Source organism: Pleurodeles waltl, chromosome 10 (genome assembly GCF_031143425.1).
Source record: "Pleurodeles waltl isolate 20211129_DDA chromosome 10, aPleWal1.hap1.20221129, whole genome shotgun sequence".
Classification (NCBI taxonomy): Eukaryota; Metazoa; Chordata; class Amphibia; order Caudata; family Salamandridae; genus Pleurodeles; species Pleurodeles waltl.
In genome coordinates, this window is record NC_090449.1 from 1,084,221,946 (window position 1) to 1,084,248,425 (window position 26,480).

Here is a 26,480-nt window from a genome sequence, read left to right on the forward strand (position 1 = left end):
GATGGTACTTTCCTACAGTAACTCAGCTTGTCCCCACCAACTACTCGCACTTATGGGATTTTTGCCTGTTTCATTTGTTAATGCTGACTGTTCACTGCAGGAGAATCCCATTGTCCAGGTAGAGACTAAATAGCTCCCTTTATTGATTGACTTTGTTTTGCTAAAAAACTGCTTCTGCTGTGGAGTTTGTGTCCCTTTGTACTCTGAGGGTTTGTGGCTACTGGTGGAACGAGAGGCCCGCTAGAAGTAGTTGACTGAGGCCAGGTCACACACCTTTCCCAGCCACACAAGGAATTTCATGTCTTTCAGAGATCTAATCCTTCTGTGACTGGGACCCTCCAGCCTGGTAGTCAGAACTAGAAAAGCTGGTGGGCGTCTGGACCAATGGCTCTCTAAAGCCTTCAATACATTCAATACTCCTCAGACAAATAAAGATCTGGCAGCCAAATTACCAAACAGAGCAGACTCCATTAGCAGAGAACACTACCAATGCCACCTTGACCCTGCCTGGCAACACTACAGAAACAGACACTTTTTAAAGGCTCATTTCAGACTTCTGAGACACATCAGCCAGATTGATTAAAAGATGCTCTCTCATCAGCCCTGTGCCTTCTTGGCGAATTAGTTCAAGATAAAATGATAGTATCTTATCCTCTACCTCTGTTACAACAAGCATTGACAATGCCAAATGTGCTTGTGTTAAAGGGATGTGGTATTATAATGTGAACCATTACATGTATATTGCATTGACATAGACAGGTATTTCTGTGGAAGCAAGTAACTGCAGAAAATCACTGGTGTAGGTTAAAAGGTCTGGTGAGAGTTGCACTTTGAAGCCAGACCTAAACGTCCAGGTAGGTTAATGACTGCTCTCCTCCCATCTGTGTGCTACCGGAATAACATAAATTATCTAAGACTCTTTAATAGCATTACAATGTCACGTGTGTGCCCCTGAATGTACAAGCTCAGGTAGCTGGATAAACAAACAAAATGACCTGAGCAGTGTGGAAAGCAAGCACTCTTTTGTGAGAGTACAAAGCTTCTGCACCATCTGCTTCAGGAAATGCAGTGCAGAGGAACTGCCGCGGCGCTGGACGGAGCGTTCCTCAATGCACCATCTGCTTCAGGAAATGCAGTGCAGAAGAACTGCCGTGGCGCTGGACGGAGGGTTTCTCAATGCACCATCTGCTTCAGGAAATGCAGTGCGGAAGAACTGCTGTGGCGCTGGACGGAGCGTTCCTCAATGCACCATCTGCTTCAGGAAATGCAGTGCGGAAGAACTGCTGTGGCGCTGGACGGAGCGTTCCTCAATGCACCATCTGCTTCAGGAAATGAAGTGCAGAAGAACTGCTGTGGCGCTGGACGGAGGGTTCCTCAATGCACCATCTGCTTCAGGAAATGCAGTGCAGAAGAACTGCTGTGGCGCTGGACGGAGCGTTCCTCAATGCACCATCTGCTTCAGGAAATGCAGTGCAGAAGAACTGCCGTGGCGCTGGACGGAGGGTTCCTCAATGCACCATCTGCTTCAGGAAATGCAGTGCAGAAGAACCGCCGTGGCGCTGGACGGAGGGCTCCTCAATGCACCATCTGCTTCAAGAAATGCAGTGCAGAATAACTGCTGTGGCGCTGGACGGAGGGTTTCTCAATGCACCATCTGCTTCAGGAAATGCAGTGCAGAAGAACTGCCGTGGCGCTGGACGGAGCGTTCCTCAATGCACCATCTGCTTCAGGAAATGCAGTGCAGAAGAACTGTCGTGGCGCTGGACGGAGGGTTCCTCAATGCAGCATCTGCTTCAGGAAATGCAGTGCAGAAGAACCGCCGTGGCGCTGGACGGAGGGTTCCTCAATGCACCATCTGCTTCAAGAAATGCAGTGCAGAAGAACTGCTGTGGCGCTGGACGGAGGGTTTCTCAATGCACCATCTGCTTCAGGAAATGCAGTGCAGAAGAACTGCCGTGGCGCTGGACGGAGCGTTCCTCAATGCACCATCTGCTTCAGGAAATGCAGTGCAGAAGAACTGCTGTGGCGCTGGATGGAGGGTTCCTCAATGCACCATCTGCTTCAGGAAATGCAGTGCAGAAGAACTGCTGTGGCACTGGACGGAGGGTTCCTCAATGCACCATCTGCTGGACGGAGCGTTCCTCAATGCATCATCTGCTTCAGGAAATGCAGTGCAGAAGAACTGCCGTGGTGCTGGACGGAGCGTTCCTCAATGCACCATCTGCTGGACGGAGCGTTCCTCAATGCCCCATCTGCTTCAAATGTTTACCAAGGATCTCAAAGTGTCTTAGATCAAGGGAAACCAGGATTCGGCATCAATATCATGGGGATGCTTCAGTGAATCTGATGGCATGACCTGGATTGTTGTCTCTCCTGTGGTGACCTCAAAGGTCAAGCAGATAAAAAGGGACAAGACACCATTATCTTCCTGGAGCCGTCACACACTACATAATCGTAGCCCTTCTGCAGCTCTCTCATGAATGTACACAAACTGCCTTTAACTGGACCGACTCATCCATTCTGGAGTGAGTCACAAGTGCTCTGTACTCCTGCTCACCTATGTTCAGCAGTGGACTCTGGTTTCCAGTCATCACTGATGTCCTTCCCCCTCTACCCTCTAGCAGCCTGGAGCTGTGGCAGTCACCTCACCAGTGCTGGCAGCTCTGACATCCTCCTCACATGCAGCAGAGAGCCAGGACAACCAAGAGATAAGACATCTGAACACCCCCTGTGTGCTAACCTCACAAGGACCTCTCTGTTGGGCTCTCACCTTCCTGCCCCAAGGTAATACCAGTTTGCCAAGGTGTGGATAATGTCACCATCACCTTCCAAACAATAATCCAAGGACCCAGTATCCAAAGTTCAATCCAAACGCTTTTATTTCATCATCAGCCAACCAATGTCTTGCAACTTGATCGCTCCATCAGAGCCACATGTAGTGTTAGGCCTGACATTCCTGGTGGGTCTCCCTCAGGCTCTATGTCTTCATTTCCCTGGTTTGCTGAACTTGATTTTGTTGCTTTGGGACTCTGGGCACTTTACCACTTCTGACCAGTCCTAAAGTACCAAAGTGCTTGTGTTCTCTCCTTAAAATATGGGAAACTGGCCTACACCTGATTGGCACATTTATTTGAACACATCTACAAGCAGATGGATTACAATGTAAGCATAGTTTAGAATATTGTGAAAAGCTATTCTAACTACTAGCATGAAAAAATGTTTTTAAAATGAGATCTTTGGTGAACTGAAGTTTTGTTTTGTAATGAACTTTTTATGAAATATAAATAGGAGACATTCAGATTCCTAAAGTTAATTTTTCTCACACTGTCTGGAACCAGCGAAAGCCATTGTACTCTCCCCCACAATGACTCCTGGCCCTACCTGAGGATATCAGTCTTTCTCATACAACCCCACCGGGTTCAGAAAACAACTCAGGATGACCTGAATTTTCAATTGTGCGGCCACATCTTCACAGCATTACAATCACTCCACAGGCTGCTCATCCCTCAGTGAATGTCATTCATGGGCTCGCTTTATGCAGAGAACTCTCTAACAATCTCATCTACTGCCCAAACACTGATAGTTACAACCTCACTGCCCTAGGCAATATGTGTGTCTGAGTGAATGCGCTTCTCTCTATTGTATTTATGTGTGTGTGTGTGTCTGTTTGGTCTGTGCCTGTGTATGTGTGTGTGTGCCTGTATGCTGTGTGTGTGGGTGTGTATATGTGTGAGTGCACGTGTGTCTCTCTATTGTGTGTGAGTGCATGCATTTCTCTCTATTGTATGTGTGTGTGTTTGGTCTGTGTGTGTGTTTGTGTGTTTGTGTATGTGCTTGTATGGTGTGTGTGTATATGTGTGAGTGCACATGTTTATTGTGTGTGTGTGTGACTGAGTGCATGCATTTCGCTATTGTGTGTGTTGTTTGGTCTGTGTATGTGCGTGTGTGTGTTTGTATGGTGTGTCTCTGGGTGTGTGCGAATGCATGCATTTCTCTCTATTGTATTTATGTGTGTGTGTGTGTTTGGTCTGTGTATGTGTGTGTGGCTGAGTGCATGCATTTCTCTCTATTGTGTGTATGTGTGTGTGTGTGTGCGAGTGTGTGTTTGTATGGTGTGTCTATGGTTGTGTGTGAGTGCATGCATTTCTCTCTATTGTATTTATATGTGTGTGTGTGTTTGGTCTGTGTATATGTGGGTGCGTGTCTGAGTGCATGCATTTCTCTCTAATGTATGTGTGTGTTTGGTCTGTGTGTGTGTGTGTGCTTGTATGCTGTGTGTGGGTGTGTATATGTGCGAGTGCATGTGTTTCTCTCTATTGTGTGTGTGTGTGGCTGAGTGTATGCATTTCGCTATTGTGTGTGTGTGTTTGGTCTGTGTATGTGTATGTGCGTGTGTGTGTTTGTATGGTGTGTCTGTGGGTGTGTGCGAATGCATGCATTTCTCTCTATTGTATTTAAGTGTGTTTGGTCTGTGTATTTGTGTGTGTCTGAGTGCATGCATTTCTCTCTAATGTATGTGTGTGTGTTTGGTCTGTGTGCTTTTATGCTGTGTGTTGGTGTGTATATGTGCGAGTGCACGTGTTTCTCTCTATTGTGTGTGTGTGTGTGGCTGAGTGCATGCATTTCGCTATTGTGTGTGTGTGTTTGGTCTGTGTATGTGTGTGTACATGTGTGTGTTTTTATGGTGTGTCTGTGGGTGTGTGCAAATGCATGCATTTCTCTCTATTGTATTTATGTGTGTGTGTGTGTGTGTTTGGTCTGTGTATGTGTGAGTGTCTGAGTGCATGCATTTCTCTCTATTGTATGTGTGTGTGTTTGGTCTGTGTGTGTGTGTGTGCTTGTATGGTGTGTGTGGGTGTGTATATGTGCGAGTGCACATGTTTCTCTCTATTGTATTTTTATATGTGTGTTTTGTCTGTGAATGTGTGTGTGCATTTGTTTTTGTTTCAAGTATCTCGGCTGAGATGAACCCTTCTCAGCCAACACTATAATTTAACTTCAGCTCAACTTTGTAGCCCATAAAGCACCCACTGGATCCACATCCCATGCCATTGATGGTTGCTGTGTTCTCACTCCTGAAATCTTGAAACACCAGTTTCTCTACAAAAGGTAGCATAATAGTAATTGTTTTCTTTGACATGGACCTCAGACATTGTGTCCAACCACAAAAACGCAGCCCACTTTCTTTTTCCCTAGCGAGAGATACTCAGCTCAGTAAACCTCAGCCACCCATCCCTAGTCACCTAGAGCACCAGCAGGTCTTTGGGATGTGGAACAGAATGGTGCAATCTAGGGAAGTCAGTGCATCCTGTCTAAGCAAGCTTCCCTTCTTCTTGCAAGCAATCATGGATCACCACCTCCATGATTCAACTAGGACTTGAGGAGATCTCAGGACTGACAGCCCCTGTTGCAGCTTCAAGAGCAGCGGCATCGCCTTACAGCTTGGAGGGCGTAGAAGACGTCATTGGAAGCAAGGGAGAAGAACCTAGTCCAACGCTGAGGATACATCAGGAAAGATGCACCAGTTGGCTACTCTTGGAATATCACCTGATATCTTCAGATCTAAGCATCACATCATTTCACAGAGAGAACGTTTCAGCATTGGGAAAAGCCAGCACCAATGTGCAGTCATATGGCCAGTCATCTTTTTCTACACCACGCTTCTCCAACGAGTATCTCATGAACTACTGGTATCTCTCGAGCTACCTGTGTGTAGATCTCCTGTGTGCAGCCCAACTTTCTGCCTGGCTGAATTAATATATGTATACAAAAACTACAAAATGTGTATTCAAGGCAAAAATGTCAATATTTTTAAAACTCACAAGCTGAAGTTTGAAAAAAATGGCTCAATTTCCAAAATATATTAAAAGCTGATATTTGGGTGCTAAATCATGCAGGGTTGGGGAAACTCATTACTAATGTTATTACCTTGGTGCCAGGAGAATTGCAGCTGTAAATTAACCCTGTAGATGTATACCATGTTGATACAATCTTTTTTGCATTACTGCAGGTAACCCTGCCAGATGCAGCAAGGTGCTCATTGCTGGTAATCTTGCAAAGGGTGGCCACTAATGCAATCTTGCCTACTTGGGGCACTATTATAATATTAATTAATATTAGTAGTATTAGTAGCTCAGGAACATTTTAACTGAAATTAAGCAGCTCTTATTATAGAAAGAGTGGGAGACCCCTGATTTACACTCATCGGTATCCACAAAAGTCTGAGGGCCTGATTACCATCTTGGAGGATGGAATCCTCCATCACAAACGTGACACCGATCCAGTCTACTGTATTACAATCCCCATGGGGTATAATGGAATCGTAATATGGCAGACGGGATATCCGTTTGTGACAGAGTAATCCCCTTCACCACTATCTGTAATCAGGCCCTAACATGGCTGCATTTACACCAGCTACAAATCCACCAATTGACCCCTAGCAAGAGTAACTGTATGCCAGCTCATAACTATGCAGGCCAGGAGAAACTCTTCTACAAAAGGTGATGGTTGGAGGAGCAAGTCCTGGTTTGCCATATCACTTCTTAGAACATACACCCATCATTTTGTGCACCACTCTAGAAATGGTTGTAGACTTGTTGCTATAAGAAGCTGAATTAAATTATTTTCCAGGATGGGAAGGAGAATTAACACTGGGTCAAGAGCTCATCTGAATATAGCTTTCTAAGAAGCCTGAAAACACCACCGATAGAGTCAGTTGGTTCCCCAGTCCTCACCCCACAACAAGGAGGGCAGCTTTGAAGATGGCTGCAGGGCAAGGGGCAGAACCCGGTCTCGAACTCAGTGAGTATCCCTCACAAGCTCTGTGTCCTGCAGGGCAAGGCAAGAGGCCTAACAGTCAAGAGTCGTACAACCCAGCTGCAGAAAGGACTCCCACTGCAACTTACATCAAAGGTAAAGTAAACATGTACATTTACGCAGAAGATTACAACATGTGTTATGAAGACTCATATGTAACAACGTGCTGTGCTGGTGCCATGTCACTGATTGTTTGAGGTTCAGATGCAGGCCCTAGAGAAGAGTGAACTCTTAAATTGGGGGCTTGGATGTCACTGATTGTGTTTAAGGTGAAGACCCCAGAGAAGAGAGAGCTCTGACATTGGTGGGTTGGATGTCCCTGCTTATGTTTGAGGAGCAGGCCCCAGAGAAGAGAGAGCTCTTATACTGGTGGCTTGGAAATCACTGTTTGTGTTTGAGCTGCAGACCCCAGATAAGAGAGAACCCTTACATTGGTGACGTGAATGGCACTGTTTGTGTTTGAAGAGCAAATCCCAGAGAAGAGGGAGCTTTTACAGTGGTGGGTTGGATTTCACTGCTTGTTTGTGTTTGAGGTGTAAACCCCAGAGAATAGAGGGCTCTTACATTGGGGGCTTGAATGTCAACGACAGTGTTTGAGGTGCAGATCACAGAGAAGAGAATGTTCATACATTGGGGGCTTGGATGTTACTGTTTTTGTTTGAGGAGCAGACCTCAGAGAAGAAAGAGCCCTTACATTGGCGGCTTGTATGTCACAGATAGTGTTTGAGGAGCAGACCCCAGAGAAGGGAGAGCTCTTACATTGGTGGCTTGGATGTTACTGATTGTTTCTGTTTGAGGTGCAAACCCCAGAGAGGAGAGACCTCTTATATTGGGGGCTTGGCTGTTACTGTTTGTTTTTGAGGTGCAGACCCCAGAGAAGAGAACGCCCTTACATTGGTGGCTTGGGTGTCACTGTTTGTGTTTGAGATGCAGACCCCACAGAAGAGAGAACCCTTACATTAGTGGGTTGAATGTAACTGATTGTGCTTGAGGTGCAGACCCCAGAGAAGAGAGAACCCTTACATTGGTGGGTTGAATGTCACTGATTGTGTTTGAGGTGCAGACCCCAGAGACGAGGGGGCCCTTACATTGGCGGCTTGGATGTCACTGATTGTGTTTGAGGTGCAGACCACAGAGAAGAGAGAGCTCTTACAGTGGTGGGTTGGATGTCACAGATAGTGTTTGAAGGGCAGACCCCAGAGAAGAGAGAACCCTTACATTGTTAGGTTGGATGTCACTGCTTGTGTTTGAGGTGCAGACCCTGGAAAACAGAGAGCTCTTACATTTTTGGGTTGGATGTCGCATTCCTTACATCGTTCCATGGCTCAGGCGCTTCCGGTCGAGCAAAGCGTCTCGATCCCACAGGCGGTTTTGCGAATGGAACTCCCAGAAAAGCGTTGACGGTTCTGTCTGTTCCCTTCACGTTCAACTGCAGCCCTTCCAGCCAGCCATGCTTACTTTGCACCCTTGGATTGGTAGTAGGGCTTCCTATGGGAGGGTGGACACCAAGAAACAGGTCCAGTCAGTGCCTGCTCTTTGTGAAAAAAGTTACATGTATTATATATTTGGCAACTTTTAATGTGGCAAAAGTAGTTGTTTTAAACCCAAAATTCACAGGGATGAAGTCATAGCTATGAATAATGAGCTCTAATTCAAAGGTGTATCATACTCTCCGTGAAATATGGATTTTATTCAATGGGAGGCCGGTCTTGCCCTGATTGCCTTCTCTACAGCTGCTTAGGGCATATTTAGAGTTTAGCAGACAGGGTACCCCTTCAAAAATGCCCTGTATCACCTATCCTCTAACCTTGCAGTCCGGTCGCTGTACTTAGAGTCATTGGAAGCACCATGTTTTTCGACAGCAGAAACTTTAGACTGCTGGCCTGGTGGACACTAGGCCATCAGTCATAGTACCTCAGACCTATTTAAGACTTATGTTTAGGTACACCTGTTTACCTGTTTGTGAGAAAGTAGCCTCTTTCTAGCATGGTTACCCCCATTTATGGCCTGTTTGTCAGTGTGTTTTTAGTATGTCACTGGGATCCTGCTAGTCAGGACCCCAGTGCTCATAGTTTGTGGCCTACACGTCAGTATGTTTTACTGTTTTGTCAGCATGCTTGACAGTGTCACTGGAGTCCTGCTAACCAGAGCTCCAGTGCTTATGCTCTCTCTGATTCCAAATTTGAACTTACATACTGGTAACCCAGTATTCCACTCCAAATTGGCACACTGGACCCCCCCCTTATAAGTCCCTAGTATATGGTACCTAGGTACCCAGGGCCTTTGGGTTCCAGGAGATCCTTATGGGCTGAAGCATTATCTTTTGCCACCCATAAGGAGCTCATACAAACACTTCTTCCGGACTGCCATTGCAGCCTGCGTGAAATAGTGTAAGCACTATTTCACAGCCATTTTCTCTGCACCAGGCCACTTATAAGTCACCTATATATCTAACCTTCAGACCCTGAAGGATAGGTGCATAGTACCTATGTATGAGGGTATCCCTGCACTAGCAGAGGTGCCCCCACGTTGTCCAGGCCCATTTTCCCAGACTTCGTGAGTGCGGGGATGCCATTATAAGTGTGCGCTACCTTTAGGTCAATACATATATGTAACTTCACAATAGTAACCCCGAATATAGCCATGTGAGGTGTCTAGAAACTGGAAATTGTACCCCCATACTGATTCTAGTATTGGGGGGCCAATTCCATGTACCCTGGAGGCTCCACCATGGACCCCCGGTATTGACAAACCGGCTATCTGAGGTTTCCACTGCAGCCTCAGCTGCTGCCACTTCACAGACAGGCTTCTTGCCTCCTAGGGCTTGAGCAGCTCAATCCCAGGAAGGCAGAACAATGCATTTACTGTAGGAGAGGCTTGCAACACCCTCTCCCTTTGGAAATTGGTGTACAGGCATGGGATGGATAGCCTCCCAGAGCCTCTGGAAGTGCTTTGAAGGGCACAGATGGTGCCCTCCTTGCATAATCCAGTCTACACTGGTTTAGAGACCCCCAGTCCTTACTCTAGCATGGAACTGGACAAAGGTAAGGGGAGTGACCACTCCCATGTCCATCACCACCGAGGGGTGGTGCCCAGAACTCCTCCAGAGTGTCCCTGGGTTTTGCCAACTTGGATTCCAAGTTGGCAGGGCATTCTGGGATCATTTGAGTGGCCAGTGCCAGCAGGTGATGTCAGAGACCCCTCCTGATATGTGTTTACCTGGATAGGTGACCAATCCCCCTCTCAGGACTATTTAGGGTCTCTCTCTTGGGTGGTTCTTCAGATTCGGATTGCAAGACTCCAGAAGGAATCCTTTGCATCCTTTACTTCACCTTCTCATCAATGAAACTTCATCTGGACCCTCCAGGAACTCTAAAAACTGTAACAAAGAAGCAAAGATGACTTCTGCAACATTGTATCTTAAACTCTTGCCAGCAACTGCAGCTGTTTCCCAGTCGTGCATCCTCAGATGACAGCCTGTCTTCAGCCTGCACCAGAAGAGCGAAGGAATCTCCCTTGGAGTGAAGGAGTCACTCCCCTGCTTTAGCAGGCACCTCTCTGCATCGACGACCTGCTGCGTGGGTCCCCTCTCCTGATGAGTTGCGTGGATCCAGCATTCTAAGTGGTGGACTGAAGTGGTCCTGATGGTCATGACGTCCTACTGTCCAACTTTGGTGGAGGTAAGAGCTTGCCTCCCCATTGTCAGATTCGGATTGGAAGACTCAGTCAGGAATCCTCTGCATCGTCCACTTCATCTTCTACCGATAGATCAACCACTGACTCCTCCAAGAACACGACATAACCAGAAAAAAGAAGCAAAGACGACTTCTCCAACATTGTATCTTCAGATCCTGCCAGCAACTACAACAGTTTCCCATTGTGCATCCCTGGAGGACTGCCTGTCTTCAGCCTGTACCAGAAGAACCAAAGGAGTCACCTCTCCGCAGCGACGACCAGTGGCTTTGACCCCCGCTTCAGATGACAGGTGTGGATCCAGGACATGGGTGGCAGACTAAAGTGACTACGGCAGTCCCAACGTCCGGCTGTCCAACTTTGGTGGAGGTGAGGGCTTGCCTCCCCACGCAAGACAGTACCCCTGTGCAGTGCATGACTAGCAGTTGCCAAGGCTTGTGTGTGACTTCCCAAAAGTTCTTTGTGCACAGCACAGCTTAGGCCCCCAGAACTCCATCCTGCGATACACAGCTTCCTGAGTTGTTCTCCGGCGGCTTGGGAATCCTTTGTGTTGTGCTGCATGGACCTCCTTTTGCACCTCCTTTGTCCGCATGCTGTGGGACTCCTGTGCTCACTGCCTCATCTTCTGAGGGCTCTCTGAGTTGCTGGAAGCCCCCTCTGTCTCTTCTTCCTGGGTAGAGGCCACCAGGTCCCTCCTGGTCCCGGGAAGCGCCATTTTCCGCTATCCGCGAGCTTTGCGAGTGCCAAGGCGTTTTTTGGCGGAATCCAGGGACGCAAACCAGACTGCATTCATCCATCCAGCATGGGACATCTTCTGCACCAACCAGGAACCTGCATATATCTTCTTGGGTGCAATACTGACTTTGTCTTCTCATCAGTGGTTTCAGTTTTGCACCTTCATCCGGGTTAGTAGGGGCTCCTGTTCTCCCTGGACTCTTCAGCGCTTTTTGGACTTCGTCCCCTTCTTCCACAGGTCTTCAGGTCCAGGAATCCATTGTTGGTGTCTTGCAGTCTCTTCTGGTTCTTGCATTATCTTCTATCAAGGCTTCTAGTGTGCTTTAGAAAACTTGCTGTGTTTTACTCCTGCTTTCCTGGGCTCTGGGGTGGGGTACATTACTTACCTTTAATGTTTTCTTACACTCCAACTGCCCCTCTATACACTACACTTGCCTAGGTGGGAAACCGACTTTCGCATTCCACTATTTTAGAATATAGCAACCTATTGTGTTTCGCACTATTTGCACTGTTTTCCTACTGTGAACTTACCTGTTTCTGGTTACTAGTGTGTATATTGTGTTATTTACTTACCTCCTAAGGGAGTATAACCTACAAAGTATTTTTCCCGAGTATATGATACCTAGGTACCCAGGGTATTGGGGTTCCAGGAGATCCCTATGGGCTGCAGCATTTCTTTTGCCACCCATAGGGAGCTCAGACAATCCTTACACAGGACTGCCACTGCAGCCTGCGTGAAATAACGTCCACGTTATTTCACAGCCATTTTACACTAAACTTAAGTAACTTATAAGTCACCTATATGTCTAACCCTCACTTAGTGAAGGATAGGTGCAAAGTTACTAAGTATGAGGGCACCCTGGCACTAGCCAAGGTGCCCCCACATTGTTCAGGGCAATTTCCCCAGACTTTGTGAGTGCTGGGACACCATTACACGTGTGAACTACATATAGGTCAATACCTATAAGTAGCTTCACAATGGTAACTCCCAACATGGCCAGGTAACATGTCTAAGATCGTGGAATTGACCCCCCAAAGCCAAATATGGTATTGGGGTGCCAATCCCATGCATCCCCGGGGCTCCAGCATGGACCCCAGGTACGGCCAAATTAGCTCTCTGGGGGTTTCTCGGCAGCTACCGCTGCTGCCAACCCTCAGACAGGTTTCTGCCCTCCTGGGGTCTGGGAAGGATTTCCTCTGAGAGAGGGTGTTACACCCTCTCCCTTTGGAAATAGGTGTTAAGGGCTGGGGAGGAATAGCCTCCCCCAGCCTCTGGAAATGCTTTGAAGGGCACAGATGGTGCACTCCTTGCATGAGACAGTCTACACCGGTTCAGGGATCCCCCAGCCCCTGCTCTGGCACGAAACTGGACAAAGGAAAAGGGAGTGACCACTCCCCTGTCCATCACCACCCCAGGGGTGGTGCCCAGAGCTCCTCCAGTGTGTCCCAGACCTCTGCCACCTTGAATGCAGATGTGTGAGGGTACAATGGAGACCTCTGAGTGGCAGTGCCAGCAGGTGACGTCAGAGACCCCTCCTGATAGGCTCTTACCTGGTTAGGTAACCAATCCTCCTCTGAGGGCTATTTAGGGTCTCTCCTGGGGGTTCCTCTTCAGATAACGAATGCAAGATCTCACCAGAGTTCTGCTGCATTTCTCTCTTCGACATCTGCCAAGGATCGACCGCTGACTGCTCCAGGACGCCTGCAAAACCGCAACAAAGTAGCAAGAAGACTACCAGCAACATTGTAGCGCCTAATCCTGCCGGCTTTCTCAACTATTTCCTGGTGGTGCATGCTCTGAGGTGCCTTCACCCTGTACTGGAAGCCAAGAAGAAATCTCCAGTGGGTCTACGGAATCTTCCCCCTGCTGCCTCAGGCACCAAACTTCTGCATCACTGGTCCTCTGGGTCCCCTCTAATCTTGACGGCCGTAGTCCCTGGAACACAGGAGCTCGATCCAAGTGACCCCAACAATCCAGTGGTCCTTCTGTCCACATTTGATGGAGGTAAGTCCTTGCCTTCCCACGCCAGACAGTAATCCTGTGTACTGCATGATCTGCAGCTGCTAGGGCTTCTGTGCACTTTTGCAAGGATTCTTTCATGCACAGCACAGCCCAGGTCCCCAGCACTCCGTCCTGCATTGCTTAACTCACTGAGTTGACCACCGACTTCGTGGGACCCTCTTTTGTTGTGTTGAGATGACCGCCGTGCTCAGATTTCTTGAATGCCTGTTCAAGTACTTCTGCGGTTGCTGCCTGCTTCTGCGTGGGCTCTCTCTGTTGCTGAGTGCCCCCTGTCTCCTCCTTCAATGGTCGACCTCCTGGTCCTTCCTGGGCCCTGGCAGCACCCATTATCTTCAACTGTGACTCTTGCAGCTAGCAAGGCTGGTTTGCAGTCTTTCTGTGTGGAAACAGCTCTGCATCCTCCAGCACGCTGTGGGACATCTTCTGACCAAAGGAGAAGTTCCTGGCACCTTCTGTTGTTGCAAAATCTTCAGCCTCTTCCACCCGGAGGCAGCCATTTTGCACCTTCATCCAGGGTTTAGTGGGCTCCTGCCCCCCTGAACACTTGCGTGACTCTTGGACTTGGTCCCCTTCCCTTACAGGTCCTCAGGTCCAGGAATCCGTCTTCAGTGCTTTGCAGTCAGTTGTTGCCTTTGCAGAATCCCCTAATTCAAATTTACTGTCTTTCTGGGGTAGTAGGGTCAATCAATCAATCAATCATAGTATTTATAAAGCGCGCTATGTACCCGTCAGGGTTTCGAGGCGCTGAGGGGGGGGGGGGGGGGTGAGCGCTGCTGATTTAGTGGTCGAAGAGCCAGGTCTTGAGAAGCCTTCTGAATGCGAGGAGGTCCTGGGTCTGGCGAAGAGATGTGGGGAGAGAGTTCCAGGTCTTGGCGGCGAGGAAGGAGAAGGATCTGCCGCCGGATGTCTTGCGCTGGATTCGGGGTACGATCGCGAGGGCGAGGTTGGCGGATCGGAGTTGACGTGTTGGAGTGTAGAAGTCTGGTGTTGAGGTAGGAGGGTCCGGTGTTGTGAAGTGCCTTGTGAGCGTGGGTCAGGAGTTTAAAGGTGATCCTCTTGTCTACCGGGAGCCAGTGGAGTTCCTTTAGGTGAGGGGAGATGTGACTTCGGCGGGGTATGTTGAGGATCAGTCGGGCGGAGGCATTTTGGATACGTTGGAGTCGTTTGATGTCTTTGGTTGGGATGCCTGTGTAGAGTGCGTTGCCGTAGTCAAGTCTGCTGCTGACGAGGGCCTGGGCCACTGAGTGGAGAACTTCACTCCTACTTTTCAGGGTCTTGGGGTGGGGTATCTTGGACACCCTTAGTGTTTCCTTACACTCCCAGAGACTCTCTACACATTACACTAGGCCTGGGGTCCATTTGTGGTTTGCATTCCACTTTTGGAGTATATGGTTTGTGTTGCCCCTAGGCCTATTGTCTCCTATTGCATTCTATTTTGTCCTACAGTGTTTGCACTACTTTTCTAACTGTTTACTTACCTGATTTTGGTTTGTGTGTATATTTTGTGTATGTTACTTACCTCCTAAGGGAGTATATCCGCTTAGATACTTTTGGCATGTTGTCACTAAAATAAAGTACCTTTATTTTTAGTAACTCTGAGTATTGCGTTTCTTATGATATAGTGCTATATGATATAAGTGGTATAGTATGAGCTTTGCATGTCTCCTAATTCAGCCTAAACTGCTCTGCTATACCTACCTCTATCAGCCTAAGCTGCTAGAACACTACTAATCTACTATTAAGGGATAACTGGACCTGGTACAAGGTGTAAGTACCACAAGGTACCCACTATAAGCCAGGCCAGCTGCCTACTGCCAGGAGGGTTTAGAGGGAGATTCTGACCCCTTAGAGTCAGAAAAATACCGTGCAGGTTCAGGGGAAGGCTCTTCCAAAGACCTTAGACCTAGCAGACCCAGTAGTGTAGCTGGCAGTGGGAGCGGTAGTCACTCAGGTAGGGCTTCCTTCACACCCATAGGTCAAGCCACTAGGGTCACAAAAGTTAGACAAAGGTCTACCTTTGCCTATTCCCATATCACCTCAGTGTCTGAGGGATCCCATGGTTCAACTCCAGGTGACTCCATAGAGAGGGAGCCCAGGAAACTAGGACTGGAGGAGACCCAGCTGAGGCTGCAGCAGCAACAGCTAGCCCTAGATAGAGAGGCCTTGGTTGTGGAAAGGGAAAGGCAGGGGTTGGGGTTAGTACCTCGTGGGGGACAGCAGCAGCAGTTTCAGGGGTTATGGGGTATGGGAGGATAATATAGATTCTAGAAACCTGCATAACATTGTTCCCCAATGCAAGATGGGGGGTGACATCTACAAGGGGTTTGCTGCACTTGAGAGGGCCTGCAAAGTTCAGAGGGACCCTCAAAGGCAATGGGCGTCTATTATGTGGTTGTCCTTTTCTGACAAGGGGCAGGATAGACTTATCAATGTCAGAGAAGAAGACTCCGACAACTATAGTATTCGTAAAACTGCACTCTTGGATGTATATGGATTAACCTCTGAAGAATACAGGATTAAGTTCAGAGAAACCAGAAAAGAGTCCTCACAGGATTGGGTTTACTTTGTGGACTGTTCTGTTAAGGCTTTAGAAGGTTGGTTACATGGCAGCAAAGTGTCTGATTATGAGGGCTTATACAATCTCATTTTGAATAACTGTGTGTCTGACTTGTGTAGGAGGCTGGCCTGGCTTGTAGCGGGTACCAAAGGTACTTACACCTTTTACCAGGTCCAGCTATCCCGTATTAGTGAAATGTAGGCAGTGCTCTAGCAGCTTAGGCTGTCCAGAGGTAGCTGTAGCAGAGCAGCTTAGGTTGAATGAGGAGACATGCACAGCTCCTGAAATACCACTATAGTAATACAGTACTTATACACAATAAAAGACAATACTCAGTGTTACCAAAAACAAAGGTGCTTTATTTTAGTGACATAAGGCCAAAAATATCTTAGAGGCAATACTCCTTCTGGAGGTAAGTACTATACACAATATATACACTAGAGACCACAATCAGGTAAGTAAATATTCATAGAATAGTGCAAACAGTAGAAAATACAATAGAATGCAATAGGCCTAGGGGCAACACAAGCCATGTACTAAGTGGAATGTGAATCATGAATTCCCCCGTAGGCAAGTGTAGTGTGTAGAGGGGTGCTGGGAGTGTAGGAGAACACCAAAAGTAAGTAAAATAACCCACCCCAGAGCCCAGGAAAGTAGGAGTAAAGTACTGCAAGATTCCTCAGGACACACTATAAGTCATGATAAGAGTTATTGCAGGAACCAAGCAAGACTGCAAGCAACAAATCGTGGATTCCTGGACCTGAAGACCTTTGAAGAGAGGTGATCAAGTCCAAAAGTCGCAGAAGATTCCAGGAAGGATAGGAGCCCCTGCCAACCTAGAAGATAGTGCAAAAGAGGATTCTTGTTAGAAGAAGTCTGCAGAAGAGCACTAAAGAAGACGGCTGTGGGTTCCTGCATGGTGCAGGAGGTGTCCCACGTCGAGATGTTGGATGCAGGCTGTTTGCATCACTGGATTCATCCAACAAGCCTTGGTTCAAGCAAAGTGGCAGTTTGCTTCAAAATGACTCTGCCTGGACCAGGAGGGACCTGGGGCCTCAACTCGGACTGAGGAGGCAGAGGGGGCTCCCAACAGTGGAGAAAGTATGAGCAGGCAACTCCCACGGGAGTCCCAGGACACGGGGACAAAGAAAGTGCAAATTGTGGTTGGTGCAGCACAACAAATGAAGGTCCCACACTGCCGGAGAACAACTCCATGAGTTGTGCGTCGCAAGATGGAGTGCTGTTGACCTGGGCTACACTGTGTACAAAGGATTCTTGGAAGAAGTGCACAGAAGCCCAAGGAGCTGGAGATGATGCGGTGCACAGGTGTACTGTCGCAAACCGGGAAGGCAAGCTCTTACTTCCACCAAACTTGGACAGCTGGATCTTAGGACAGTTTGGGTCATGCTAATCCACCACCTGTGTTCCAGGGATCACGCTCACCATCAAGAGAGGAGTCCCAGAGACCCGGTCATCGTCTTGGAAGGTGCCTGCTGGAGCAGGGAAGTGACTCCGTCACTCCATTGGAGATTCCTTTGGTTCTTCTGGTGCAGGGTGAAGACAGGGAGTCCTCAGAGCATGCACACTGTGGAAACTGTTGCAAATGCTGGCTGGAGCTGAAGTGGCAGGTAACATGAGTCGTCCTGGATACTTTATTGCAGTTACAGCGGTTCCTGGAGCAGTCTGCGGTTGATTCGATGGTCAGAAGCTGAAGCAAAGGATGCAGAGGATTCCTGGAGGAGTCTTGCAAGCTGAATCTGCAAAGGAACCTATGGGAGAGACCCTAAATAGCCCTGAGAAGGGGATCGGCTAACTACCCAGGTATGCACCTATCAGGAGGGGTCTCTGATGTCACCTGCTGGCACTGGCCACTCAGAGGGCTCCAGAGTGTCCCCACACCTTGGAAAACAAGATGGCTGAAGTTCGGGACACACTTGAGGAGCTCTGGGCACCACCCCAGGGGTGGTGATGGACAGGGGAGTGGTCACTCCTCTCTCCTTTGTCCAGTTTTGTGCCAGAGCAGGGACTGGGGTCCCTGAACCGGTGTAGACTGGTTTATGCAAGGAGGGCACCATCTGTGCCCTTCAAAGCATTTCCAGAGCCTGTAACACCTATTTCCAAAGGGAGAGAGTGTAACACCCTCCTCCCAAAGGAAATGCATTGCTCTGCCTTTTTGGGACTGAGCTGCTCAGACACCAGGAGGGCAGAACCCTGTCTGTGAGGTGGCTGCCGCTGTAGCTGCAGTGCAAGCCTCAGAGAGCTGGTTTGGTAGTACTGGAGGTCCATGGTGGAGCCCCAAGGATGCATGGGACTGGTCCACCAATACCAAATTTAAAAGGGGGGGACAATTCCATGATCTTAGACACCTCACATGGCCACATTCGGAGGAGCATTGTGAAGCTACATATAGGTATTGACCTATATGTAGTGCATGCGTGTAATGGTATCTCGCCACTCACAAAGTCCTGGGATTTGGCACTGGACAGCTTGGGGGCACCTTTGCTAGTGCAAGGGTGTCCTCACACTTAGTAACTTTGCACCCAGCCTTCAGTAAATCAAGGTTAGACTTATACGTGACTTATAAGTTACTTAAGTGCAGTGAAAATGGCTGTGAAATAGTGTGTGCACTATTTCACTCAGGCTGCAGTGGCAGTCCTGAAAAAGGTTTGTCTGAGCTCCTTATGGGTGGCAATAGAAATGCTGCTGCCCATAAGGATCTGCTGGAACCCCAATGCCCTGGGTACCTAGGTACCATATACTAGGGACTTATAAGGGGGGTCCAGTGTGCCAATTGAAATTGGTAAATTAAGTCACTAACCTTTAGTGACAAATTTAAAAGCAGACAGAGCATAAGCCCTGAGGTTCTGGTTAGCAGAGCCTCAGTGACACAGTTAAGCACTACTGACACCACACACATTAGGCCACAAACTATGAGCATTGGGATCCTGGTTAGCAGGACGAATCCAGCACTGGAACTCGCCTGCATCCAACATCTCCACAACAAATATTGGCAAAGTCAATTTGTCTTATCTATGCAAGAGCTCTTGGCTTTGCCAATGTGTTTTAGCCATGTTGTGCACAAGCGTGGCTGCTGTTCAGCATGGCTAAAAGTTAGTGGCATAGAGGAGACTGGTACAAATGGAATGGCGAAGAGACTGGTACGAATGGAATGGCAAAGAGTGAAGTAGAGTTTTGTGGAGTGACAGAGAGTGTTGTGTTTAGGACTGGCATAGTGTGGAGTTGTGTAGAGTGGCACGCACTGGAGTGGCATAGAGTTGAGTTGACTGCTGTACAGTGCATTGGCATAGAGTGTTGCAGAATATAGTGGTGTAGAGTGCAGTTACATTGAGTGCTGCGGCATAGAATTCAGCTGCGTACAATGCAGTGTTGTAGAATGCAGAGGCATAGATTAGAGTGGTGCATAGTATAGTGCTGTGGTGCAGAGTTGAATGGTGCAGAGTAGAGTGGCATAGGGTGCCGTGGTGGAGAGTAGAATGGTGAAGAGTGCAGTGGTGTCGAGTGCAGAGTAGAGTCGAGTGGTATAGAGTGCAGTGGTGTAGAGTGGTGCAGAGTAGAACAGCATAGAGTGGTGCTGTGCAGAGTAGAGTAGAGTGCTGTAGAGTGCAGTGGCATACAGTGGACAGATGCAGAGTAAAGTGGTATAGAGTGCAGTGGCGTAGAATGCAGCACTACAGGGTAGAATAGTGTACAATTCAGTGGCAGGAAGTGCAGTGTTGCAGAGTAGAGTAGAGTAGACTAGAGTAGAGTTTCATGGAGTGCAGTGGTGCAGAGTGTAGTACAGCGGCATAGAGAACAGTGGCACAGAATGCAGTGGTGCAGAGAAGAGTGCTCTGGCATACAGTGCTGTTGTGTAGAGTGCATTGGCATAGAGTGCAGTGGTTTAGAGTGCAAGGGCACAGAGTTGGTTGAGGCAGGGTGGAGTAGATTGGCATAGAGTGCAGTGGCATAGAGTGAGCTGATGTAGAGTAGATTGTTTCAGAGTAGAGTGAAGTGGCGTTGAGTAGAGTGGTGCAGGGTAGAGTGCAGTTGCGTAGAGTGACATTCAGTGTAATGGAATAGAGTAAAGTGGTGTAGAGTGCAGTGGAATAGAGTGCAGTGGTACAGAGCAGATTACAGTGATGTACAGTGGATTAGCATACAGTGCAGGGGCATAGTTGAGTGTTACAGAGTAAAGTACATTGCTATAGAGAGTACTGGCATAGAGTGCAGTGGTGTAGAGTGGAATCATTCAGAGTGGATTGGAGTGCAGTGGCACAGAGTGCAGTGGCGTAGAGTGGAGTCGTTCAGAGTCGAGTGGAGTGCAGTGGCAAAGAGTGCAGTGGCATGGAGTGGTGTAAAGTGGAGTGGTGCAGAATAGAGTGCAGTGCTGTGGAGGGGTAAGGTGGAGAGTAGAGTGGAATGGTGTAGAATGGAGTATGCATGCTGTGGTAGCACACTGCCATTACAGATGACACATTATTGATTGAAATGTCCATTTTTTGCACAGACATACAGTTTTACTAATAAAACTATGCAGTGCAGAGACGATGATGTGTGGAAATTGCATCACCTAGTGTGTGTTTCCAACAGAGTTCTGAATTAACAAAAATGTGCTTCATTTTTGTTCTTAATTCTGATATGTTCCGAAATACTTGCACATTCATTTAAATGTTGTCATGTGATAGAAAAAAATCTCTTTCCTACCCCCACTATCCAGAAATATTTTCACATAAATCCTCTCACTTTGAAGTAAAAGAAAAAAAAGTAAACACCAAGCTCCCACCGAAGACAGAGCCTGATGTCTGACCTTGTACTTTGAATGCACAGCAAATGTGACGAGATAAGAACAATATTTGCAGGCCTATTTACAGAAAGGGAGCACTCAGAAGCGTACTGTAAATAAGGTCTTGCCAAGGGTAGAGACGAAGTGCTGGTGGACAGCATGAAACAAATAAATCTAGCAAATCTAAAACAAGGAAATGTGACTCACGAGCCACAAAGCCAATGGTAAGCAATGGGCGGAGTGCAATCCCAGGAAGCCCCATGAATGTATTTAAAGTAGCAGCTGAGGGGTACTTTGTGGGGATAGTCCAGTGCTGTAGCCCTGTCCGTTTCTTGCAGAGGTTTGGCCATGTCAGTCTCCCAAGTAGTACAGAGAGGAGCCCTAGAGTGGTTTCCATGTTGCAGGAAAGGTCAGTACACCCATATTATCAGTTTGCTACCAGCCCTTATACCAGTGGTCTCCAAACTTTTTAATGCTGCGCCCCTCCAGTTGAAAAATAAAAATCATTGGGCCCCCCTTCAGATTTTTTTCACAATTATTTTATAAAGATGGCAATGTTTAAATATGTCTAGATGTATTTAAACATCACAGTTAAGTACTGTTACCTTTTTAAAAATGCAATAACATGTTTTTGCTTAAAACAAAACACTGTTATCTTTGTAATGACTGTTTTGACCAGAGCTTGGTGCCCCCCCCCCCGGGATCACTTGAGGCCCCCGGAGGACCCCCATCCCAAGTTTGAAGACCCCTGCCTCATAGTGTAGAGATTCTGGGACACCTCAGGTGGGGTTTGTGGTAGGTGGCGGATATGAAATAGGGCATTTAGTGGTTGTTTAAGATGTTTGTAAGGAAGGAGATGACCGAGGGGAACGTTTTAGTCTACCACAGGGGGTTGGAAATTCAGTAGCTCGCCATTCACAAACAAATCCCACATTTGTAAGACCCCTGCAGCATACAGCTGTCCTGTGTGAGTGGGAAGGCCTAGCAAAGGTAGTGCAGGAAAGTAGGGTTTCTTCTTGTTGGTGAGCTTACAGGTTCCAGCATGGCAAGAGAAATCTGTGCAGGATACCCCGGATGGTGATCCATAGGATGGTCAGTAGGAAACAATGAGCAGTGCAGTAAGCCCTCCTTAAAGTCTTTACGAATAAACTGCATCTCATGCAGGAGGTGGCTCGACAGCTAGCAAGCCGCCCTTTGGAGCTGTGCAGCTAGATAATAGCTTGCCTTCTCATGCAATCCACCTGCAGTCACTGGTAGCTTTAGAGTGGAAAGAGCTGATCGACGGTGCCCCATTTTCCAACACAGATGTGGGACGTGTCCGAAGAAGGAACGAGGGATTGTAGGTGGCTAGCCTGGCTTCTAGTGGGTATCTATGGTACTTACATCTTATACTAGGTCCAGATATTCCTTATTAGTGTAGTGTAGGCAGTGTCTAGAAGCCAGGCTCTCTAGAGGTAGCTGTGGATGAACAGCCAAGGCTCATCTAGGAGATATGCAAAGCTCATGCAATACCAAGGTAGTCACACAGTACTCACACACATGAAAAAAAACACTCAGGCCCTCATTTTAACCTCAGCGGTCTTTTTGCAAGACCGCCGAGGTACCGCCATGCTGAAGACCGCCAGTGCAGAAGGTTTTCCGCACAGCGTATTATGACTGCTGGCAGCCCTCCATCCCTTTTCGGACGGAGAGCCGCCAGCAGCCATACTGATGGTATGCGGGGAAGTAGAGGCTACTCCACCTCCACCGCCATGTCATCAGAACACCGCCCACCGAATCACGTCCTCCAATGGGGAGCTGGCGGCGGAGCAGCCCCCATGGATCCCGTTCCCTCCCGGAGGATCACCGGACCAGGTAAGGTGATCGTCCGTTAGGGGTGTGCGTGCATGGGGTGTGTGCGTGTGACTGTGTAGAGGGGGTGTGTGAGTGCGTGTATGCATGCGGGGGTGTGTTGTATGTTTTGTAAATGTGTGTGTCTGTCTGTATGTCTGTGAGTATGTGTGCATGTATGTCTGCGAGTATGTGTGCGTGTATGTCTGTGAGTATGTGTGTGTGTATGTCTGTGTGTGTGTCTGTTGGAATGTCTGTTTGTATGTGTGCGGGTCTGTGTAGTTGTAGTGTATGTATGCATGTAGGGGGGGGTGTGTCGATGTTGTGGGGGTGGGGAGGGGGGTCCTGCCACCTTTGGGGCGTGGCAGGTGGGTCGGGGTGTGGGGAGAGGACTCGGGGGTGGGGGAGAGCCTCTCAGTGCCAGGGAAGGAATTCTCTGGCACTGATAGTGCCTACCGCCATTGATTTTGTGGCGGTACAGAACCCCACGAAATCCGTGGCGGTATGCGTGGTCGTGATACCGCCGGTGGTGTAGTGACAGGCGCTGGTCTGGAAACCGAAGTCTCCAGCCCAGCGGTCGTTACCACCCTGGCGGTCAGAGTGGAGAAGTGGTGGTTTAGCATGGCGGTCACTGCCATGCTTGTAATGCCATTTTTTTTTCTGCCAGCCTGTTGGTGGTGTTACCGCCATTTGTCCACTGACCGCCAGGGTTGTAATGAGGGCCTCAGTGTTACAAAAATAAAGGGACTTTATTTTGGTGACACAAATGCCAAAAATACCACAGAAACTATACTCCTTTATAAGGTAAGTACTACACAAATTATGTACACTAGTATGCAAAAACAGGTGTAAAAACAGTTAGAAAACAGTGCAATTAGTGAAAATCACAATAGTTAGAAATGGGTCTGGGGGAACACAAACCATACACTAAGAAAGTGGAATGAGAATGTTGGTTTCCCACCTAGGCAAGTGTAGTGTGTAGAGGGGCTCTGGGAGTACTAGAAAACCCCAAAGGTAAGTACTCGAACCCACCCCAGAGCCCAGGAAAACAGGAGGAATACACAGTAACTTTCCAAGAACACACACAGAAACAAAAAAGAAAAGGACTCAGAGGGGGTTCTCAACAACTCAGAGAGCCCACAGAAGACCAGACAGCGCACACAGCAGTCCTAGAGCATTGGGTCAAAGAGGTGCAAAAGGCGGCCCATGCACAACTACGACAAAGGCTCCCATGCTGCCGAAGAACCACTCAGGAAGATGTGCATCACAGGAAGAAGTGCTGGGGGCCAGAGCTGCACAGTGCACAAAGAACTTCGTGGAAGGATGCCAACAAGCCTTGGCAACTGCAAAACATGCAATGCATGGGGGTACTGTCTTGCATGAGAAGGCAAGCTCTTACCTCCACCAAAGTTGACAGTAGGACATCAGTCTCATTGGGACCATTTCAGTCCACCACCGGTGATGCAAGATCCACGCAGCTCAGCAGGAGAGTTGATCCATGTAGCCTATCATTGTTGCAGTAGGTGCCTGCAGAAGCAGGTGAGTGACTCCTTAACCCCAAGGGAGGTTCCTTAACTCTTCTGGTGCAGGCTGAAGACAGGCTGTCCTCTGAGGATGCTCGGCCAAGAAACAGTTGCAGTTGCTGGCAGGAGCTGAAGATACAATGTTGCAGAAGGCGTCTTGCTTCTTTGTTGCAGTTTGTAGAGTTCCTGGCAGGTTCAGATGCAGTTTATTCGGTGAGAAGTTGAAGTGGAGAATGCAGAGGATTCCTGCAGGAGTCTTTCAATCCGAATATGAAGAACCACCCAAAGGAGAGACCCTAAATAGCCCTGAAAGGGGGATGGTTCAACTAACCAGGTAAGCACCTATCAGGGGAGGGCTCTGATGTCACCTGCTGGCACTGGCCACGCAGATGCTCCCAGAGTTCCATGCCAACCTTAAATCCAAGAAGGCAAAACCCAGGGACCCTCTGAAGGAGCTCTGAGACCCACCCCTCGGGTGGTGACGGACAGGGGAGTGATCACTCCACTTTCCTTTGTCCAGTTTTGTACCAGAGCAGGGACTGCGGGTCCCTGAACCGGTGTAGACTGGTTTATGCAAGGAGTGCACTGTTAGAAATGGGGGTCTTTGGTTGACAGTCAGGTTACCCCCTGTTCAAACAAGGACCCTCAATCTAGTCAGGGTAAAAGAGAATCACCCTCAGCTAACCCCTGCTTACCCCCTTGGCAGCTTGGCAGAACAGTAGGCTTAACTTCAGAGTGCTATGTGTAAAGTATTGGTACCAACACACACAGTGCCTTAATGAAAACACTGCAAAATGACACAACACAGGTTTAGAAAAATAGGAAATATTTATCTAAACAAAACAAGACCAAAACAACAAAAATCCACAATACACAAATCATCAATTAAAAATCAAAAATAGTCTTTAAGTAGTTTTAAACGCACACCAACACTGTTAGCGTGAAAATGTACCTTGGGTGCATCAAAAATAACCCCGTACGGGTGTCAAAAAGAGCTTGTGATGCATTGATTCCACTCACGAGCGGGACCTTGCGTCATTCCTCTTTTCGTCAGGGCGGGGCGCGTCGTTCCTTCTCTCCCTGCGAGAGCGATGCACCGATCCGGTCAGCACTCTCGGGTCTGGGCAGGCCTTGCGTTGTTTTTACACGCCCAGCGGTACTTGCGTGGGAAATCCAGCCGCACGATGATCCGAAAACCACCCAGGGCGGGTTGCGATCTCCCAGCCTCCATCAGCGATGCTGCGCATCGTTTCTCCAGCTCTGTGTGTCGATTCTTCAGTCGCGTTTCTGGTGAGTGTCGATTTTCAGCCGCGGAGCCGGCAGCGCGTCGTTTCTTCAGCCGCAGATCGGAGTCGCGTCGATCTTTTCCCCACACGGCGCTCTGTGCGTGGATTTCCTCCTCTTAGGCTGCCAGCTTCTCCTTTCAGGGCCCCAAGAACTGGATGGGCACCTCAGGGCAGGGTAGGAGTCTCTCCAGAGACTCCAGGTGCTGGCAGAGAGAAGTCTTTGCTGTCCCTGAGACTTCAAACAACAGGAGGCAAGCTCTAAATCAAACCCTTGGAGATCTTCACTAGATTGAAGGCACACACAGTCCAGTCTTTGCCCTCTTACTCTGGCAGAAGCAGCAACTGCAGGATAGCTCCACAAAGCACAGTAACAGGCAGGGCAGCTTTTCTTGCTCAGCTCTTCAGCTCTTCAGCTCTTCTCCAGGCAGAGGTTCCTCTTGGTTTCCAGAAGTGTTCCAAAGTCTGTGGTTTGGGGTGCCCTTCTTATACCCAATTTCTCCTTTGAAGAAGGCCTACTTCAAAGTAAAGTCTCTTTTGAATGTGAAATCCTGCCTTGCCCAGGCCAGGCCCCAGACACTCATCACGGGGTTGAAGACTGCATTGTGTGAGGGCAGGCACAGACCTTTCAGGTGTTAGTGACCACTCCTCCCCTCCCTCCTCGCACAGATGGCTCATCAGGATATGCAGGCTACCCCCAGCTCCTTTTGTGTTACTGCCTAGTGTGAGATGCAACCAGCCCACCTGTCAAACTGACCCAGACAGGGAATCCAAAAACAGGCAGAGTCACAGAAATGGTATAAGCAAGAAAATGGGCACTTTCTAAAAGTGGCATTTTCAAACACACAATCTTAAAATCAACTTTACTAAAAGATGTATTTCTAAATTGTGAGCTCAGAGACCCCAAACTCCACATGTCCATCCGCTCCCAAAGGGAATCTACACTTTAATCAGATTTAAAGGTAGCCCCCATGTTAACCTATGAGAGGGACAGGCCTTGCAACAGTCAAAAACTAATTTAGCAATATTTCACTGTCAGGACATATAAAACAGATTACTATGGCCCTCATTACAACCTTGGCGGTAAATCCCGCTTTCCACCGTGCTGAAGACAGCCAACATACTGTTGGGCGACGGAATTCCGCTACAGGTATTACGACCCACATCTCGGAATCCGCCACAATACAGACACCCACACAAGTCCGCCACACCAAAGGTCAGTGATAAATTGGGGATA

General features: G+C 48.3%; 1 protein-coding gene across 1 annotated transcript in view; it reads right to left on the minus strand.

The window, feature by feature from the left end:
* LOC138262283 (cocaine esterase-like) overlaps positions 1-26,480 on the minus strand; it is a 303,060-nt gene that overhangs the window by 266,972 nt on the left and 9,608 nt on the right. Inside the window, exon 2 of the mRNA XM_069212178.1 lies at positions 8,100-8,304. Within this exon, the coding sequence (XP_069068279.1) occupies positions 8,100-8,304 (205 nt within the window). The remainder of the gene's footprint in view (positions 1-8,099; positions 8,305-26,480) is intronic.